This window comes from Elgaria multicarinata, chromosome 3, assembly GCF_023053635.1.
Source record: "Elgaria multicarinata webbii isolate HBS135686 ecotype San Diego chromosome 3, rElgMul1.1.pri, whole genome shotgun sequence".
Lineage (NCBI taxonomy): Eukaryota > Metazoa > Chordata > Lepidosauria > Squamata > Anguidae > Elgaria > Elgaria multicarinata.
In genome coordinates, this window is record NC_086173.1 from 341,799 (window position 1) to 362,363 (window position 20,565).

The window sequence follows — 20,565 nt, forward strand, 5'->3', positions numbered from 1 at the left end:
TTAGGACAAAAAGAAAAGATGTAAAATGCCAAGTTGCCTTTTCTAAGTTCCTGCCTATAGAAAAGCCATAACCTGGAAAGCGTTATACTTAATGCATGCCAAAGGATGGAACTTATTGGCTGTGGTTTCTTCCTGACTATATCAGCATAATCAATGCATGATTTGAAGTCTCTCTTCCGTCGATTAAGATTTACACTTCTCTCAGGAGGGTTACAGACAAGGTTAGATTTTACTCCTTGCAATTTTCTGGGTAATATAGTTTTTCAAATCCCATTCAGGAAGTGTTCAGTCAACCATGGTTGTCAGAATTCACAACACATTTTCTTTCTTAATGACTCTCATTGATGTAACTCAAACATTCTGCTACTGAAGTTTGAAACGGTTTTCACAATCCAGAGTTACCATTTAGATGTAGATAGGTTTGTTAGATGCATGTGTTAGATGTAGACAGTTCTTGTACATGAATTTCATGACACTGTATTTATCCATCTTTATGCTCTTCAAATGGTTTTTCCTCAATGCTGCTTATAAGATATTTTGTCTCAAGCTGTAATTTTTCACCATGAGCCTTGTATTTATGTAATTGGTGCCATATCTCAATGTACATTGATTATTCTCATTAAAGTTTATTAATAACACATTCCAGTAATTGGTGTTACACCTCAATGTACTTTGACTATTCTTAGTAGAGTTTTCTTATAACATATTGCACAACGTGAATGAATTCTGGCATATGTTTATATATTTGGGTATATATATGCCTGACAATACAGATTCAACTATCACCAACTTGCACATGCTCACATTTATTTATTATCCTCTCCGGGTCCTCTTGTTCATTCCGGTGATACAAACAGGGCATCTAAATTCTGGTATCTGGTATTTCAACCATTCCCTCATCCAAAGTCCTTTTTGGGTATTCTACACACCAGAGACACCTAATCCAACTTCCCCATCCAGATCACGGAGCCTCAGAGTCTTATGTCTTCCATTAAAGTTTAACACATGGCAAAAAATAAAAAATAAAATGTTCTGCTTTGATCCAGAAACCTTAAACTACATCTGCACATTTTTGGTCAGTAGTGACTGTTCAGTCCAAGGATTCTGAAAACCTTTAACACATTAGAAACATCATCCAGACAGTAGGTTGAATGGTTTAAGTTATAGGCTGTCAAGTGAAATGGAAAATATGCCTAGATGTTTTCTCTGCCATCCGAGACCATTTGATCTCTGTACATGTGTGTGTTAATAATAGCCACAGACCAAGCAATCTGCACCAATTTTTTTTGCTATTACAGAAGCATTATGGGCAGGGTCCTGATGGATCCATGGACTGCATACGGTCCACACAGATTCTGCACTCTTGTCTAAACAAATCATTGTTTAACCATTGATCCAAATCAGTTTTCTCAACTTGCAGAACGAAAAATTGATTTGGTGAATTTAGATGTGTTGTAATAAACATAGCAAAATATGAAAAATAACTTATAGACACATCTGTAGGGTTATTGGTTACACAGAGAAAACACAATCCCCAGACAATGGAACAAAACCTGGAAAATTATGTGCCCATCTGGTACATTAGATCAAGACTGGCCTCTAAAAGTTAATGGCCCCGTTCAGATGACACTTCAGGCTCTGTGGTTAGCGAAACTATGGTTCTCTGGGATTAGCACTAACCACAAGCCGTGCTGTTGCACACAATACTTTAAGGGATGGTTAGAGCCGCTAACCCTGCTGTAGAGAGTCCAACTGTGGTTAATAAGTGAGCAGGGTTTAGCAAAGCGCATTGCACAAGACACCTTAAACCCTGCTGCTTAACCAAAAGCCTTAACCAGCAGGGTTTAAGGGTCTTCTGAACAGGCCCAATATAAGCAAAAAAAAGCCATTCCCCTTCCCTAATGCTGTTATTTGAACACAAGCTAAAACAAAATGTGGAAGAAACTAACTAAACCTAAGGGCATCTCAAATGTTACAACTGCTGCAGGAAATACCAGTGTTATACTGCTGTTATTTCTCCAACAGTCATACTGGCTCAGTTCAGACAAAATATTTCTCAATGGTGGTTTTAGAACTCCACGGTGGAGTTTTTACACCACTGTTGAGAAATGTGTTGTCTGGCAGGAAAACTCCATACAACGGTGGAGTTCTTTTGGAAAATAATTTATGCAGACTATCCACGCTGTGCAGAGGAGAGTTCCTACACAAGCATTGCGTTGTGTGTTGTGTGGTGGGCTCCGTGAAGTTTTCCATTGCATTGAGTTGACTTTTCCCACTGGCTACAGAGTTCCTGGCAAAAGCGGCAAAGGAGTGCCTTCCACTTTGGGAGAGACACTGAGATTGGTCTTGTTTGGCCACAATGGCTAATGGGACACCATTGGGAGGACCGGAGAGGGAGAGAGGGCAGAGGAACTGTCAAACATCGCAAGGGATTTTACTCAACTCCACAATAGCCCACAGTCACACAATGGTGGAGTTAGAGCATGTTGTGTAGGGAGTACATCCTAAAAACTTAAGCACTGAGTGGCGTTTTCACATTGCATTGACTAATGTGTTGTCTGAACTGAGCCAATGAGTGGCAATGTTCTCAGGTTTCGCAATTGTGCGCTCACAAATGTATTATTTCCATACTTTAGTGTTTTCTGTGGAAAACACTGGTGTAACAAAAGCACTTCCCAAGTAAATCATAATGGATAGCACTTTCCTATTTCAGTCATGTAGATTGAAAGGATGAGAATTACCAAACCTTTTTAACTAAGTGGCTTCAAGCTGAGAAGAAGCAGAAGCAGAAACTAAGCGATCAAAACCAAGCTTACTTTATAAAGGGTCCCTAATAATAAAACAAACAAATCCTCAACACAGAGTAATTCACTGTACTTCAGTAACAGCACAATAGCAGCACTTCGAAAACTAGGTTCAAAAGGTTGTGTAAATACCAGATGAACATCATGATCAGAGTACGCCCCCAAAGGATTTTGTATCGGAACAGGTCCAGGATGGTTCCAGACTCCTTAAAACTCCGTTCAGCTGGGAGCTTAAGCGAAAACGTGCACTTTGGCTTGTGGTTCCTCTTTGCAATGAGGTAGAGGGAATCTTCAGCTTCGCTCAGCCGTCCCTGTGAGTACAACCAACGCGGTGATTCAGGAATGAATCTAGAAGAAAAGGACAATTCATTAGGGCCGTTCTGACACTTAACACCGGTCTTGCTGGTAAATATAACACACTGCAAACATGTTTTATTTTGAAAATAGAGTAGCAAATGGACATTGACACACTTACTGACATACAATTAAAGCATGCATAAAGTATAATTAATAGCGTATGCTAAATTGGTTGGTGAACTTATATTTCTACAATATATTCAGAAGCTGTTTATCAGGAAAGCTGCCCCAGCTGAAATAGAAGGTACATAAGGAACAAGCTCCCAGAGAGCGAACAAAGCGAGAGAACAGGGACAGAGAACAGGACTTTGTCAGGGGGAGTGTAGTGGAAGAGGAGACCAAGGCAAGGAGGAGAGAGGCCTCGAGTACATCCAGGAGGCTGCCTATTCAAAGTCGCCATGTGCTGATTCAAGGGGCATGTCCTTCAGGCCCAGCTGCTGCTGGGCCTGAAGGGGTGTGGCCTGATTGCTCTCACCGGCAGAGTGGGCAGGGAGCCTCATTCTGTTTCCTGACTGCTAGCTGAGCAGAGCAGAGAAGGGGAAGTTGCCCCAGCTGGATTAGAAGGTACATCTGGAAGTCAGCTTCCAGAGAGACAGCGATAAGAGCGAGTGAACAGGGAGAGCAAACAGGAGTTTGTCAGGGGGAGTTCAGCAGGGGAGGGCAAGGGCAAAGGGGAGGTCCCTAACAAAAAAAAGGTATTCTTGTAACACACCCCCATATAGTACAGGACTCTGTTGTTAACCTTCAAGGAGGACAAGGCAAAAGCACAGGCTATTCCAGATCAGGCAGAAACAAAAACGGACTATGGATGGAAAGGATTCTCCAGTGGTGGTGAACTGCAATGTGTGTGCAATGTTTGTGTTCCTGCCTGAGTTCAACATGGCATAAACGTACAACAAGTGCAAGCAGGTTGCTGTATTAGAAAAAAAGTGAGTGTACTTGAGCAACGAGTGTCCACCCTCCAAGGAATAAGAGAAGACCAAGAGTTCTTAGACAGAACAGAGGAACTTCAGCAGCAGAGAGAAGCCCACGAGGTGGCAGACCAACAGGAAGTTGAACCAGAAGTGGGGAATGCTGAGGTGAGGAAAGCCAATGAAGAGGAAACTCCCTGGAAAAGGGTGACAGGAGCAGAAGAACTAGAAGACAATCTGCACCAGTGGAATCGGTGTGGTGTAGTGACTGAAGTGTTGGACTGGGAGTCAGGAGATCCGGGTTTTAGTCCCCACTGGGCCATAGAAACCCACTGGGTGACTCTGGGCCAGTCATGGACTCTCAGCCCAACCTACCTCACAGGTTGTTGTTGTGAGGATAAAACGGAGAGGAGGATTATGTATGCTGCCTTGGGTTCCTTGGAGGAAAAAAGGTGGGATATAAATGCAATAATAAATAAATAAATAAATAAAGGTTGGGGGTTGAAAAGGATGAACCATCCGTATTAATGATGGAGCAAAATTATCAAGGGTTGAGGATAAGGAAGAATTAAAAACAGAAACAGCCAAGGAGTTAGCAGGAATAACAGAAGGAAAAGAAGAGGACTGTGATGGAGAAAAAGCCTCATAATTAATAGTAGGGCTGTGCTCCGCTTCATTTCGCTTTGTAGAAGCGATATTGGAGCGGGCGAGGCGAACTGTCATGAAGCGGTCGCCCATTTGCAGAGCAATCCGCAAGGCTCCACCCGCCATTTTGGAACTTTTTTCGCATAGGATGAAAGAATGCCTATAACTTCTTTGTTTTTAAAGCTACATCTCTGAAACTTACTGTGCTTAGAAAGTGATGATTGGGGGTCATTTGTATCGATTTTCAGAATTTTTCATCCTGTGGTTTGCTTGCTATTAATTTTTATAGAATGGGTAAAGTGGGAGGGGGAAACCTATTTTTTTTAACGTTGATTGACAGGTTAATCTCCCAATCGTGATAAGTGATCAGCCTATGTGAAGCATCCTCCAATCCCAATGTTGGAAGGGGGGGGGAATATAAGCAAAACGGGATACTTAGTTACTTTTCTTTCTTTGTCTTTTGTAGGACTTTTGACACTTTTTGGGTGCATTGGTGAAGCAGTAGCCCCAGCAAACCCTCACACACAACCTTAAATAATATACAAAGTAAAATAACAGATAGGCAACACAGCACTGCAAGGTACCCACCATAACCTTGGTGAACAACTGAATAGATGTGGTGCAAGTGGATGATGTGCTGTATGGCATGTGGACATGCCCAGTGCCCATTGCCCTTGAGGGTAATCAGAACCCTCCAAAGGGTAACAGTGGAAAGAAGCCAATGAGTTGCACGAGTTGATGTGTGATGTGGCTCCTCAAAGGCAGGTACCTAGTCAGGACCGGCCAAATGACTTGTAACACAGACCCCACTGTCCCACTGGGTACATCCACTTTCCCCTTACTGGTAATAAAGACAGACAGCGTTTTTGTTCTAATTCTTCTTGTTGTTGTGATTATTAGTATTTTTTACAGTTATATTACAGTTATTGGCTGGGCATACCCTGGAGTGTGTGAACTGTGATGGAGGTGTGTGTGTGGGGGGGTGCATCTTGAAAAACCAACACGTAATAGCAGTTTGAAATGAGTGCATGGCGTGAAAGAAATTATGTTTTTAGAAGTATTGCGACCCAAGCGTGGCAACGCAAGGTCTGTATGCTCACCCCGTTTATCTTGAAGTTCCCCGTGTTCATTTTTGACTTGGTTACCTGAGAGGAAGATTCTGATTTATGTTTAACTTTAAATATTTCAAAAAAAAACAGGGCATGCTTGGATTTCCTTCAAAATGGGCATGTATCTGGATACATTTTAAAGCTGTCATGGTGGCCATTTTGATGTTTCTAACTTTTAAAGTGAAGATGTATGCACTTTGTTAATTGGGGTTAGGGTTGAGGGTTAAAACTTTATTCTGCAGATAAAGAACCTGCTGCAAATGGTCTTAAAAGCCTGTCTGTCAAATGTCTACAAGCTTACCTCTAAACAGTGAATGAGTTCACATGGTCACGGGGGTATAAAAGAAGAAGCCACTGTGGCCCCTGTGCGTGCCGCGGACATGCTGGTTACTCACACTGCTGGTTAGCATGTCATCCAAACTGGACACACAGCGCAGCTTGGTACTCACAACCCACACCGCACATGGTGGATTGTAGGGTGGGTTGCTCTGTACCAGGTTCAGACAATATGCCAATCCATGCCGCAGTGCGGGTAATTATGTAAACAATTCATGCACGTGCAGGATCAAGGGGAAAAGCCACAATCTCTCCTTTCCCGCCAGCAATCATAAGAACCCGGCTAGTGGCTTGAGTTGATTCATCAAAAGAAAGACTATTATTATTATTATTATTATTATTATTTATTTATATAGCACCATCAATGTACATATTGTCGGAGCGTCTGTAGCATACATCTAATGAAAACAGGAGGCAGGGAGCAACTAACTTTGATGTTCAGAGCTTGTCCAAATGAGGGAAAAACCACAATGCACAAATGTTAGAAATGGTGGCAAATTAGCAAAGCTGCATCAATTCCAAGGGAGTTTTAGGGAGAGTAGGATAAAACTAACAACACAAAAGTGATGCTGCAACACAAGGCCAAAGTCACCCCTCAACAGAAGCAGAACCTGCACAATTCTGAAAATGATACTCCCTTTCTGATAAGAGAGTATCATTTTATCATAATACTGATAAAACCGCAACTTGAATCTTGTGTTCAGTCCTGGGGAGGACCTTTCAACAATGACATTGGTAAGGATTCAAAGGAGGGTTATTAAGATGAAGAAGTGCAGAAGATAAATCCTATGAGAACCGGCTAAAGCTACATCTAAACCTAGTGAGACTAGGTACAGGGAGTGATGGAGAGAAGAAATCAAACAGTTTTTAAATAGGGTTTTAAAAAAAAAGGGGGTTTAAAAAATAATTACCCTTATTCAGCGACAACTGATTCCAACACTTTTTTATGAATACAACCAGAACAACTGTAAACTACGGAACTTACAGAGAGAGGAGAAAGACTAATGTTCCCTCCAGGTTAACCACAACTGCTAGCATTCTCCATGATCGAATGAGATATCCTAACAAAGCATATTGGGCAATTCCCACAGCAAAGAACAGGCCACCAATTGATCCTAACAAAAGGGAGATAGAGAAAAATGTGTTATTGAGCAGGTAATGATGTTTGCTAATGTAGGCACTTTAACAGAATAGATAAGCAGAGGAGGCTATCTAAACAATGTTATAAAAACAAAGAACTTCAACAAAATAAATTGGACTACCACTGGCCTTTTCTGCATTACATTTAAGCACATCTATCATAAATTATTATGGGAAGGTGCCTATATTTAAAGACTACGTAACCAAACATTTGTCACAAAATATGCATAAGGCAGAAATAAGTAGGTGTAAATATGATTTTATGCCAAACTGATTCAACACGATTTGATCATACACATTTTTCCTTAGGAGAAATTACAAATTAGTAGAGGAAACCTAACAAGGACATGCTAAATCAATTAATATAACAGATCCTATTCCTATAAAAATAATAATACATAGACATCTAAATTACTAGATATATTGCGATGTCTCAGAGAAAAATGTATTCTAAAAGACTTCACATAAGAGCACATTCTAGCAGAAGCCTAAAAGCTGATTATTTCTAATGGTTTCATCCATTACTGTTCATTTTTTACTCTCAAAGTCCAGCATTATTATTATTTTAATTTGTCCAAGATTAATTGTATGGCATTTCCCTCAGAGCACGCCCCATTCCCTCCAACAGCCAACATGGGAGGGGTATGCCAATCCCTTAAGGACACTCGTGCACAGCAGGGAGGCCTCTGCATGCTTGGGTGCATCCCAAAGTACGCAGAAGTACAAAAAAATGGGGGGGGGGGAATTCACTAAAGAAGCAGAGAGGCAAATTCACGAAAGAAAGGCTCCACAACCCCACATGCATGCAGTAAAGGTCTGACTCTCCAAGGCACAAGACTGATCTCTTCCGGCAGGCCTATCCTGTGAAATTCTAGGATGTTTTTAGAATGTTTTAACAAAGTATATTATGTTCTTAATTCATTTTTATGTATTTTATATTTACTGTTGTTCCCCACCTCAATCAAAATGGAGAGACAGGTAATAAATAAATAAATAAATAAATAAAATAATAATTCATTGCCATAAAAGTCCAGTATGACCAGGACTTGCAGGGCACAGTTCCAAAAGTCATTCCACAGGTTCCTGGTTTGTGTGCTGGGGGAAGGAGACATAAGGAGGAATGAGGGGAAGGAAGGAAAGAAGAGAGGCAAAATGAAGGGGGCTGTAGTAGCTTAAAAGAGAAATTGGAGAAGAGATCATGAAAGCAAAAAACTGGAATGGTGGTAGGTGCAAAAAAGCAAATGAGCAAGCTGGCAGAAGTAGATGCAGCCGGGAACAGCAGGTAGGAGAAGACAGAGGCTGAAGCAAGAGCAAGGGACAAGGGGCGAACTAGTGAGGGTGGGGCAGGGACAGACATGCAGAAAATTAAACGTTACAGTGGGGAGACCTAATTCACAGGGCCAACTTATGAAGGGAATAAGTTTGGTTGACCACCCCAGAGAGGATTGAAAAAGATTTAATCCTCTCATAGGGAAGCTTAAACTCTGTTCAACTTTTGAGTATTTTTTTCCAGTTTTAAAATTTATTGTTTAATTACTCTTATCTCAGTTATTAACGGTATTGTTTATCATATAATATATACTTAATTTTGGGAAAAGGGGGTAATAGAGACGTAAATAAAAATGGTATATAAAATAGTTTTAAGAACAGAGGTTACAAAGTTTTAGGAAAAAGGGGAAGATACGAAGGAGTTATCCAGCTCTAAGAAATTGGAACAGGTGCACGCCTCTGGAAACAAAGAGGGAGGATTTCTGGGGGAGGTGGGGGGGGAGGCAAGAAGGGAGGGAGGGAGGGGGGAAACAAAAAGCAAAAAGATTTGGAAAATCGGGGAAAGATTAAAGGGATAATCAAAGAGAAAGAGGGGCATCTAGTGTTGGAATAACAAATTGTATTTCTCTAAATATTAGAGGGATGGGTGGGCATACCAAAAGGAACAAAATCTATAAATTAATTATGGAAATGAAATCGGAAATATTTTTACAGGAAATTCATAAGCCAAAGATAGGTAGTGGTGTTTTAGGAAGTAAACTGTGGTTTCATAAGTTAATAGCTCTGGGAAATTCAAAATCTTGACAAGAAGTCCCTTCATACGAGCTGCCACATTTTCCTCCCCTATAGAAGTTTCCCAAAACAAGCTCCACACAGGCACAGAGACCATAAAGAACAACATAGGAAAGTTGGACCTCTCAAAAACTGGTTAAGACCTCTCTAGATCAAAAGGTTGCCCTACCGTAAATATCTTTAGTTTAATGGGTGCTCCAAAATAGTTGGCACATTTGCCATTTTATTTATTATTTTATAGAATCATTTTATTTATTACATCTTTAAACTGCCCAATATCTGAAGTTCTAGTACATATAACATTTATTAGATAGCAGCTTTGCTTGGCGTGGGCAGAGCTAGACTGATAGTTTGAGATAGTGCAGCACATGATACATTAAGTACAATGTCCATATCCTGCATATGTGATATTTAAAGTAAGTAAGAATAAATATGCTCAGCTGCTTGCATCCGAGCTTCGTGACTGAAGAACTATTCAAATGCATGCAAAGAATACAAGCATAAAACTATTTTACATATTATAGACAGGTACACCACATGCATCCTTTGACATGCAAGCTCATACTTGCTGAGTCTGTATATGAACTGTGGGAAGCCAGAGCTAATCACAGGTCACCACAGCACGTGTGCACATGATAAAAAAAGAAAAGTGGACTTGCTTTTGAAACATTATGGGACTAACTTAATACATGCATGCAGTATATAGTTCTATCTACTAATTACTTAAACTGTAAAGGAGCCCTTTGTTAGTAGAGTTTGAGCCAACTTAATGTAAAACATAGTAATTAAAAACTGTACCTGCCAGAGCCCAATAAGCAGTGCCTACACATTCATTGAGCAGGACAAAAGCCACCAATGACATTCCGCCATTCATTATTCCCACCAAGAAGCGAGATACTGCAAAGAACTCATATGAAGGGGAGAATCCATTAGCAACAGCAAACACAATGTCAAGGGCAAAACCTGGAAGGCAAGCAGAAAGTTTTCCTTTAGGACAGGAGTTGGCAACTTGTAGGCCAAATCAGCTGGAGGGCCACAAACTGCCCACCTATGCTTTAGAACTATTCCCAAGAGGTAAACACTGGTTTGTTGGCTTTCTTCCAAAATCAGCCACTTTGTCAAAACACTGAAACCTTTTAATGCAGTTCTACATAACAGCCATCCACTACTTGGTGGTGACTTCCAGGGGTATTATTTATACTGGATCTGCCAGAGCTTTAAGAAACAATGGCCACTACCACCAAAACACCTGAGCCAGAGTGAGGACTGTCCCCATAGCCTTTTCTGGGGAGGGAAAGAGGAAGCTTCGACCCACAGCCCAGAGGAGGATAGCTCCTGCCTCTTATAACTGTTATCTGCTGCCCAGTTTTTCTGGTAGCCAGAAATAAGAGCTGGTAGTCATGTTTGCATGAGCCTTCAGCAAGATTAGTGTTATTATTTGAATGACTTATTATGAGCTGTTTTGGATACCTGCATGGTACAAGCTATAAATGTTTCAATCAATAAGAAAAAAATATACAAAATATTTTAACAACAGGTATCTAGATGTTTATTTTCTTCAGATAAGTAGGTTAGAGCTATAGTGTTGTAAGAACTTGGCCATCTAAGCAAGGCATGGTCTACTGACGCAGAGGTCTCTTTACACAATACAGATACAAATATATGTATGATGTTGTATTTGTGTTGTGCCCTGCCTCGATCTGGAGGGAGAGGCGGGTAACTATTAGTATTATTATCATCATCATCATTATTATTATTACAAAGATCCTACTTCAATACAAGGCTCTCCTTTAAAACAAGATTTATTTATTTTATTTATTTATTACATTTATATACCACCCCACAGCCAAAGCTCTCTGGGCGGTTGACAACAGTTAAAAATGGTCATTTTTAATGGAATTGTTTTATATGTGATTGTAAAGCGCCACAATACCAGAAATGGTGAGGTGGCGCTATGAAAATGCTTTAAATAAATAAATAAATAAATAAATCGTGGCATGGTCAAGGCACACATGCTAATAGAAGAGAACTCCCACCCCGCCCCCGGCAGCACATAACAGCATACAAGCGCTTACCAATTTGACACAAAGGACAAAATTCCCCCAATCTCCAATGTGGCAATTAGACCCAATTAAAAGCCATTCAGGTTTTTCTCTCTCACAAGAAACCTTATTAGAAAACTCTGTTATCACTCCCCACCCACCCCTCTATCTGAAACAGCCTCCAATGCCCCAGAGAGAGGTGGCAACCGCCCATAAAATGTGGAAAAAGAAGCCTGAAGTATACTACTTCAATACAAGGATCTTCTATCAGGACTGAAGACAGTCTGCTGCATGGGGCTTTCTCTAAAGACCAAGCTGAGAAAGTCTGAAGTTTTTCTCCCATTTATTTCTACCATTGCTTACCTACAAGGTATACTTTTTTCCGTCCAAAACGATCAGAGAGTTGTCCAAAAGTCATCACTCCAACAAATACACCACTGAAGAAAAATGAACTGGCAGCACTGATCTTGTATGAGGTGTTGCCAATTAAAAACCACTAGGGCGAGAAAAATCAGTGTAAGGTAAAACCCAAGAGCTCTTTCTGGAACTACAGAAGTATCTTTTAACGGGATAAAAAACAAGCCTTACTCAGAAGCAACCTTCTCGCTCATATTTCAGTACACTCTAGTAAAATGTGCACCCAAAAAATAATACCAGACAGAGCGTTAGATTTTCCTGGTGCAAATTGAAAATATTGGGATTTCTCAGTTTACGGATTTCTCTCTGTGGGCACAGTTGCACCTCTATTTCCCATGTGCCACACGAAAGCAAAGAACATAGACAGGGCCATTTGAACAGCAAACATCCTTCAAGCATTGACCTTCACATATTACAGGTCAATAAGTGAAATGACAACTGAAGAGATCTTATTCGGCAAGTTCATCACATGATTTTGAAAAGCAGTATAAAATTATACCACGATTATTTGAGCAAATTAAATAAGTGTGGCAAGTAAAGTTGCTTTGGTCGCTGCTAAAAACTGCAGCCACATCTATGCTTGAAAGCTATTTCTGTCAAATAAATCAAACAAATAAATGAATAAATGCTTCATAATTTAGCCTCAGTTCTTATCTTCTCAAGAACAGCGGCATGTTTCAGACCCAATTTTTTAATTGGTAATTAATACTACGTACTTATACAAAATATAGGCCATGTTCTTGGAAGGATTGAATGCATGCACTTTCCATCCTGCTATGCTGCATCACAGAGGCTGGGCCACGTTCAAGTTACTACTGAACATTTACTGAGCATTTACGAATATTTTGTGTGTGCTTAGTGGGGCTGGAATAGACAGTTTATTACTTCATTATTCAAGCCCCACTTTAAGCACCCACAGAGTCTTTGTTGTTGCTTTTCAGAAGCAGAGTCTAGTGAGCCAATATGTACAGTACATGATAATCTGATCCCAGACATACATAATTCTTATTCATTAATCACAATACCCCCATGATTTTGCTTAACAGCCAGCCTGAAGAAGAGAGCTGGAGAACTCAAAACTCACTATTTTGTGGCATTTGGGTTGGTCCTAATAAAGGTATTACTTTCTTTAAATTTTAGAATATTTTTATGGACCAACACAGATACTTTGAAACACTACTTCAGAAGGTTAAGCATATCAAGGCTTTCCACAAAAGTTCTTATTGTTTTATTACCTCAGAGGCTATTGATGTAAAGTTGCTGCTAAAGTGTACATGTTTTTGAACTTCACTCCCATTGGCTGTCAGGAGCCACTTTCCAAAAGCTATTTCTTCATTAGTTGACACATTGTTACTATTATGGCTCTGATTAGCTGAGATCCCTTCAAGATCCCAGCGATAAGGCGGTGTTGCCCCCACTAGTGCGATGAGGATTGCTTCACTGGCCACATAGAGCTGAAACAATAACAGACAGAATGAAGATCAAGCTCAGAACAGGCAACAATATTCAGGCACTCAAATAACCCATTTCTTGGATTGCACCTACACAACCGCTCAAAATTTCTTTGGTTTTCAGATCAGATTTTCAGTATTTTAGGTTTACCAAGTCAAAGTTTTCATACATTTCAGCTTCAGGAACATATCGTTAATTCATGGTGGCCTAGTTCAGACAATGATATCTCAACTTATTAATGTATGAACAAGCCTGTGCATGAGCCTCTTCACACTTTGAGCAATCAAACCAAGAACCTTTTAATTAAGTACACTTTCTCAGTTTGGATGATAAGGGAAACCATGGTTACTTACAGATTTCCTGGTCTCTGTGTGTGGCCAAAAGGCTGCAATATGATTGATAATATGATTATCAACAATAGCAAGACAACACTAACAAGAAAATTGGAAATGTGCTTTCCACTTCTCCATCTTACTTCAACTGACCTGCCCGTACAATCTAGCATCTAATGGAGAAGCCATGTGTGAAAAAGTAAGTACACCCTTACTGCTTCCATAGGAATTAAGATGCTAAGTAGCAGACAGGTGCTGCTAATCAAATGCCCGTGATTAATTGATCATCAGCAAGTATGACCACCTCTATAAAAGCCAAAGTTTTTTCAGTTTGCTGGTCTGGCGCATCCAGGTGTGTGTTAATACAATGCCAAGGAGGAAAGACATCAGCAAAGATCTTAGAGAAGCAATTGCTGCTGCCCATCAATCTGGGAAGGGTTATAAGGCCATTTCCAAACAATTTAAAGTCCATCATTCTACAGTGGGAAAGATGATTCAAAAGTGGAAAACATTCAAGACTGTTGCCAATCTTCCTAGGAGAGGACGTCCCAGCAAAATAACCCCAAGGTCAGACCGTGCAATGCTCAGAGAAATTGCAAAAACCCCAAGAGTTACATCTCAGACTCTACAGGCCTCAGTGAGCATGTTAAATGTTAAAGTTCATGACAGTACAATTAGAAAAAGACTGAACAAGTATGGTTTGTTTGGAAGGGTTGCCAGGAGAAAGCCTCTTCTCTCTAAAAGAAGAGAGTGAACCGCCCAGAGAGCTCCGGCTATTGGGCGGTATAGAAATGTGATAAATAAATAAATAAATAAATAAATAAAAAGAATGTGGCAGCATGGCTTAGGTTTGCAAAGTTGCATCTGAACAAACCACAAGACTTCTGGAACAATGTCCTTTGGACAGACGAGACCAAAGTGGAGATGTTTGGCCATAATGTACAGCGCCAAGTTTGGCGAAAACCAAACACAGCATATCAGCACAAACACCTCATACCAACTGTCAAGCATGGTGGTGGAGGGATGATGATTTGGGCTTGTTTTGCAGCCACAGGACCTGGGAACCTTGCAGTCATTGAGTCGACCATGAACTCCTCTGTATACCAAAGTATTCTAGAGTCAAACGTGAGGCCATCTGCCCGACAGCTAAAGCTTGGACAAAATTGGGTCATGCAACAGGACAATGATCCCAAGCACACCAGCAAATCTACAACAGAATGGCTGAAAAAGAAAAGAATCAAGGCGTTGCAATGGCCCAGTCAAAGTCCAGACCTCAACCTGACTGAAATGCTGTGGCGGGACCTTAAGAGAGCTGTGCATAAACAAATGCCCTCAAACCTCAATGAACTGAAGCAACGTTGTAAAGAAGAGTGGGCCAAAATTCCTCCACAATGATGTGAGAGACTGATAGTCATACAGAAAGCGATTACTTCAAGTTATTGCTGCGAAAGGTGGTTCTACAAGCTATTGAATCATAAGGTGTACTTACTTTTTCACACATGGCTTCTCCATTTTGGCTTTATTTCTGTTAAATAAATCACGACACGGTGTAATATGTCATGTGTTGTTGTTCATCTGAGGTTGTATTTACCTAATTTTTAGACCTGCTAAGGAACAGATGATTGTTATGTCCTGATATGTAAAATCATACAATTCCAAGAGGGTGTACTTTCTTTTTCACACCACTGTATATTCCCTAGATCAGCCTCTGTACCAGAGAACAGAAGAGTAGCAAATTAACACCAATTTTTAAAAAATGCATCCACAAGAGATCTGGGTAATTAGACCTCTTACCATAATCTCTATTCTAGGTAAAATAGTGGAAAGCCTTATTAAAGATAAAAATAGTAAATATAGAAGGACAAGTCCTGCTGAAAAAGAATCAACGTGGCTTCTGCAAAGTCTCAATAAATATGTGGACGTGGTAATCTGGTAGACATTGTTTGCTTGGCTGCGGCATGCTGGGAGTTGCAGGCCTTTTTTCTGTCTAAACATACATAGGATTGCACCCTTCTAAAAGACTTGACAAACATTCTTGAGCAAACTCAAGGAATGAGTTATGGATTGGTAACTGGTTAAAGAACAGAAAGCAGAGAATATGAATAAATGATAAATTCTTACAATGGAGGAATGTAAACAGCAGTGTCCCACAAGGATCTGCCTCTGCTTTCTTTCCTAACATGCAATATATATTCTAGCTGAGCTTTAGTGTGCTTTTTAAGTTAATCATAAATGATCTGGAATTAGAAGTAAACTAAGGTGGCCATGTTTGCTTATTTATTTATTGCACTTATATACCGCTACCATAGCCAGGGCTCTCTGGGCGGTTTACAGAAATTCTAAAATTAAGATTAAAATGAGTATACAAAATTTAAAATTCTAAAACACAGAACATACACACATAAAGCATTAAAAACTGTTAAAAAACTAAACATGTGGGTAATTAAGATATACCGCCATATGCCTGGGCAAAGAGGTAAGTCTGGCGCCGGAAAGATAGCAGCGTTGGCGCCAGGCGAGCCTTGTCAGGGAGATCATTCCATAGTCTGGGGGCCACCACTGAAAAGGCCCAGTCCCTCGTTGCCACACTCCGAGCCTCTCTCGGAATAGGCATCCGGAGGAGGACCTTTGATGTTGAACGTAGTGACCGGGTATATTCACGTTGGGATAGGCGTTCCATCAGGTATTGCTGTCCCAAGCCATGTAAGGCTTTATAGGTCAAAACCAGCACCTTGAATTGGGCTCGGAAACATACAGGCAGCCAGTGCAAGGGGACCAGAGCAGGTGTTATATGGTCGAACCTTCTGGTTCCCGAAATCAATCTGGCCGCTGCATTTTGCACGAGCTGCAGCTTCCGAACCGTCTTCAAAGGCAGCCCTACGTCGAGTGCATTATTTAGGGTATGCATGTTAGGGCAAAAAAAATCAATTTAACATATATGCTGATGGGATCCAAGGTCGTAGTGATTGACCAAGAAAAAGATCTTGGGGTTACAGACAATGTCAACCCTGCTGTGAGAAAAGCAAATTCCACCCTGGGCATAATTTGGAAATGAATTGAAAATAAAACTGCCAATATCATACTGCTCTATGGTGTGACTAGACTTGAAATACTATATACTGTTCTGGTCACTGCAACTCAAAAAGGATATTGTAGAATTGGAAAAGGTACAGAAAAGGGAAACCAAAATGATCAAGGGACTAAAGAAATTCCCCTATGAGGAAAAACAACAACATCTGGAACTGCTTAGCTTAGGGGGGAAAAGTGACTATCGATATGCCTGGTGTGGAGAAAGCAGACAGGAAGAGGTTTTCTCATTCTCCCATTATACCAGATCCTGCCGTCATCCCATGAAGCAGAATGGGGAGATTTGGTGCAGATGAAAGAAGTACTTCTTCACAAAGCACATAAATGAAATGTGCACTACCACAAGATGCAGTTACGGCCGCCAAAAGGGAATTAGACAAGTTCATGGCTACTGATGGCTGCTTGTCATGAATACATGTGTGGAGCAGTGTCTAGAGTGTTAGACTGGGACTCGAGAAATCCATGTTCTAGTCCACACTTGGCCATGAAGCTTGCTGGGTGACTCTGGGCCAGTCATTTACTCAACCTTACTTACCTCACAGGATTGTTGTGAGGATAAAATGGAGAGGAAAAAGATCATATACAGCTCCATCCAAGGAGTGTTTTATTGCATGCTCGTTCCTGGGCACTCACAGGATTAGCTCAGGTCCCTCCCATGACGTCGTCTGCCTCCCGTGCGCCTTCTGGCCTTCCTTGCGTGACAAAAAAACCCCTCTTTAAGTCCAATGTTTTTAAAACTTGGAATCGCTGCTCTCTCCTGCTGTGTGCAGGAGAAGCAGCACCGTTAGAATGGTGGATTCAATGGGCCTCGGGATCGTTGTGGACTTGCTGTTCTTGAAAGAGGAAGTAACTTGAGGAAGGAAAACACGGGCGGAGAAGCGAGGTAGGGAGCGTGTTAACCCCTGGTATGATGGAGCTTATAAACTACCTTGGGTTCCTTGGAGGAAAAAACACAGGATAAAAATGTAATAAATAAATGATAAAATACAAATAAAATTAAATCCCATTGGTGCCTGCCTCAATTATGCAAATTGGATGGGCGTGGGGGCAGAGAGGCAGCACTTTTAGAAGAGGCACACTGTGCCAGGTAAGCGATGTTGGAAGAACATGAGGTAAAAGATAATCAGGAACAAGGAGAAGTTGAATTTGGTGTGAACCACAAAGGGAAGCGTCAACCGTTACCAACTGGGCAGATGAATGAGCACATGGGATCCCTGGTGATATCCTTCCCCCACTATGGGGAGTTGTAGTCTGTTTAAATTCTTGTAATTACTTCCAAATTTGCACCCATGCCAGTTGACGGCCATGTCTGTCCTCTTGCACCCTCCTTTCGGGTGAGGCGAGCCCTTACTTTTGGCAGTACATAAGCGGCCATCCTGCTTCTAAGCCAGCGTGGCGTAGCGGCTGAGGTGTTGGGCTGGGAGCCGGGAGATCCGGGTCCTCGTCCCCACTCGGCCATGGAAACTCAGCGGGTGGCTTTGGGCCAGTCACAGGCTCTCAGCCCAGCCTACCTCGCAGGGCTGGGTTCCTTGCAGGGGGGGGGGGAGGCAGGGATGTAAATGCAAAGTAAACAAGCGGGCCTGGAAGGCAGGCGTGGCTGGCCCACCGCCACAGGCACGGGAAGACTCTCCCCGGGGCGGAGCCGCCGTCGCCCCGTGCGGCCCAAGCGCTTGTGGCGCCTCCCGAGGCGCTGCTGCTTCCTCCCCCCGGGCTCGTGGGTGTCCCAACCCAGGGAGGCAGGCAGGCAGGCAGGCAGGGAGGGCGACGATGCCGCCAGCCCGGCCTCCGCCCCTCTCGGCCGCCTTCCCCTCCTCACCTGGAGCAGCGCGGCGAGCACGACGCAGAGCCAGACCTGGAAGAGGCCCATCTGGCCCACCAGAGGGAAGGCTTCTTCCACCTCCATGACCGGGCCCAGGGCCGTGGCGGCGGCGGCGGCCCTGCTCCTCTGCCTCCTCCCGGGAAGAGCATCCCCTCCGCCGGGACTCTGCGGACCCGAGAGAAGCGGAGCAGCGTCGCCTGACAGCCGAAGAGCCCGCGGCGCGGAGGGCAGAAGCGCGCATGTCCGGAAGGGGAAGGTCGCGTCGAGGAGTCCGGTGCAGCGTCGCCTGGAGGCGGGACTTCCGGGTTGCTGTCGACGCCATTTCCCCCTTGGCTCAAGAGGCGTCCGAGAGAACAGCGCCGCCCTTTCGGAGCAGGGGGGAAGCGTAGGGCTTCGCGCAGCCGCGGTGAGGCGCGGCCCGCGCTCCCTCCCAGGGGCAGCGCCGAGCACGGACTGTGCCCCGCCGCCGCCGCCGCCGCGCCTCCAGCGGGGCCGACTCGCCTGAGCTCTCCGCCCAGAGAGCTTCGGCTGTTGGGCGGCGTAGACATGGGCCTTCCTCAACCTGGGGCGCTCCAGATGTGTTGGAGTCCAACACATCTGGAGCGCCCCAGGTTGAGGAAGGCTAAACAAACCATCAGAGTGGCTTCGCAAGCGCCTCTTCATTCCAAGTGATACGAGAGGAAGCTACGATTTCAACGGTGGCGAAATTAGCAGGGGCGGCGGCGGGGGCGGGGTGGGGAGGGACTTCCAGATCTCCCGACACAGAGTTCAACACCAAGAAAAAAACCCCGCCTCCCCCCCCCCCGCATCCTTTTTTTTTTTTTAAATTGCCTCCGGGTGAGAAGCGAGAGCTGACTAGCCAGTCACAGGGAAACCCAGGATTAATCATAGAATCATAGAATAGCAGAGTTGGAAGGGGCCTACAAGGCTATCGAGTCCAACCCCCTGCTCAATGCAGGAATCCACCCTAAAGCATCCCTGACAGATGGCTGTCCAGCTGCCTCTTGAAGGCCTCTAGTGTGGGAGAACCCACAACCTCCCTAGGTCACTGGTTCCATTGTCGCGCTGCTCTAACCATCAGGAAGTTTTTCCTGATGTCCAGCTGGAATCTGGCTTCTTTTAACTTGAGCCCGTTATTCCGTGTCCTGCACTCTGGGAGGATCAAGAAGAGATCCTGGCCCCCCTCTGTGTGACAACCTTTCAAGTATTTGAAGAGTGCTCTCATGTCTCCCCTCAGTCTTCTCTTCTCCAGGCTAAACATGCCCAGTTCTTTCAGTCTCACTTCATAGGGCTTTGAGAAATAGAGAAATATATTTGGGTGTCATCAGCATACTGATAGCACCCCACCCCATGCCTCCGGATGATCTCTCCCAGCAGTTTCATGTAAATATTAAATAGCATTGGGGAAAGAATGGCACCTTGTGGTACACCACACGGCAGCTCCTTCTTTGAGGAGCAGCTATCCCCAAGCATCACCACCTGGAACCTGCCCGAGAGGTAGGACCGGAACCACTGAAGCACAGTGCCCCCGATTCCCAATTCCCTCAGGCGATCCAGAAGGATACCATGGTCAATGGTATCGAAAGCCTCTGAAAGGTCCAAAAGTACCAGCAGGGACCCACTCTCAGGCGTAGATCATCTGCTAAGGCGACCATAGTGGTCTCAACTCCGTATCCTGCTCTGAAGCCCATTTGAAATGGGTCTAGAAAATCTCAATCACTTTGCCCAAAAACGGAAGATTTGATACTGGTTTGTAATTATTAAGGTCCAGGGGGTCCAGGGAGGGTTTTTTAAACAGTGGCTGTACTACAGCTTCTTTTAAGTATGATGGAAATCACCCCTCTCTGTGAGATGCATTAATAATATGCTGTAATTGTTGTCTAACTGCATCTCTGCCCTGGACAACCAGCCATGAAGGACAGGGATCAAGAGGGCAAGTCGTCTTCCTCACTTGACCAAGCAGCTTGTCCACGTCCTCAGTACTCACCAACTGAAACTGATCTAGTGTAACCCTACTTGTGGAGTTGCTGGACACTCCATTGTCAGCTTCTGC

At 43.0% G+C, this 20,565-nt stretch overlaps 1 protein-coding gene across 3 annotated transcripts in view; it reads right to left on the bottom strand.

Moving 5' to 3' along the window:
• Nucleotides 1-18,688, bottom strand: part of SLC22A15 (solute carrier family 22 member 15) — a 39,985-nt gene extending 21,297 nt beyond the window's left edge. The window contains exons 1-7 of one of the 3 annotated variants that reach the window (XM_063118984.1): nt 18,510-18,595; nt 17,229-17,630; nt 13,058-13,276; nt 11,769-11,901; nt 10,162-10,326; nt 7,148-7,277; nt 2,937-3,152 (exon numbers count right to left, since the gene is read on the bottom strand). In XM_063118984.1, coding sequence (XP_062975054.1) covers nt 2,937-3,152; nt 7,148-7,277; nt 10,162-10,326; nt 11,769-11,901; nt 13,058-13,276; nt 17,229-17,285 — 920 coding nt within the window. In that variant the 5' untranslated portion in view covers nt 17,286-17,630; nt 18,510-18,595. Of the gene's footprint in view, nt 1-2,936; nt 3,153-7,147; nt 7,278-10,161; nt 10,327-11,768; nt 11,902-13,057; nt 13,277-15,095; nt 15,123-17,228; nt 17,631-18,509 lie in introns of those variants that run through there. The other 2 variants (XM_063118983.1, XM_063118986.1) reach the window with 2 other exon arrangements.
• Nucleotides 18,689-20,565: the final 1,877 nt, after the last annotated feature.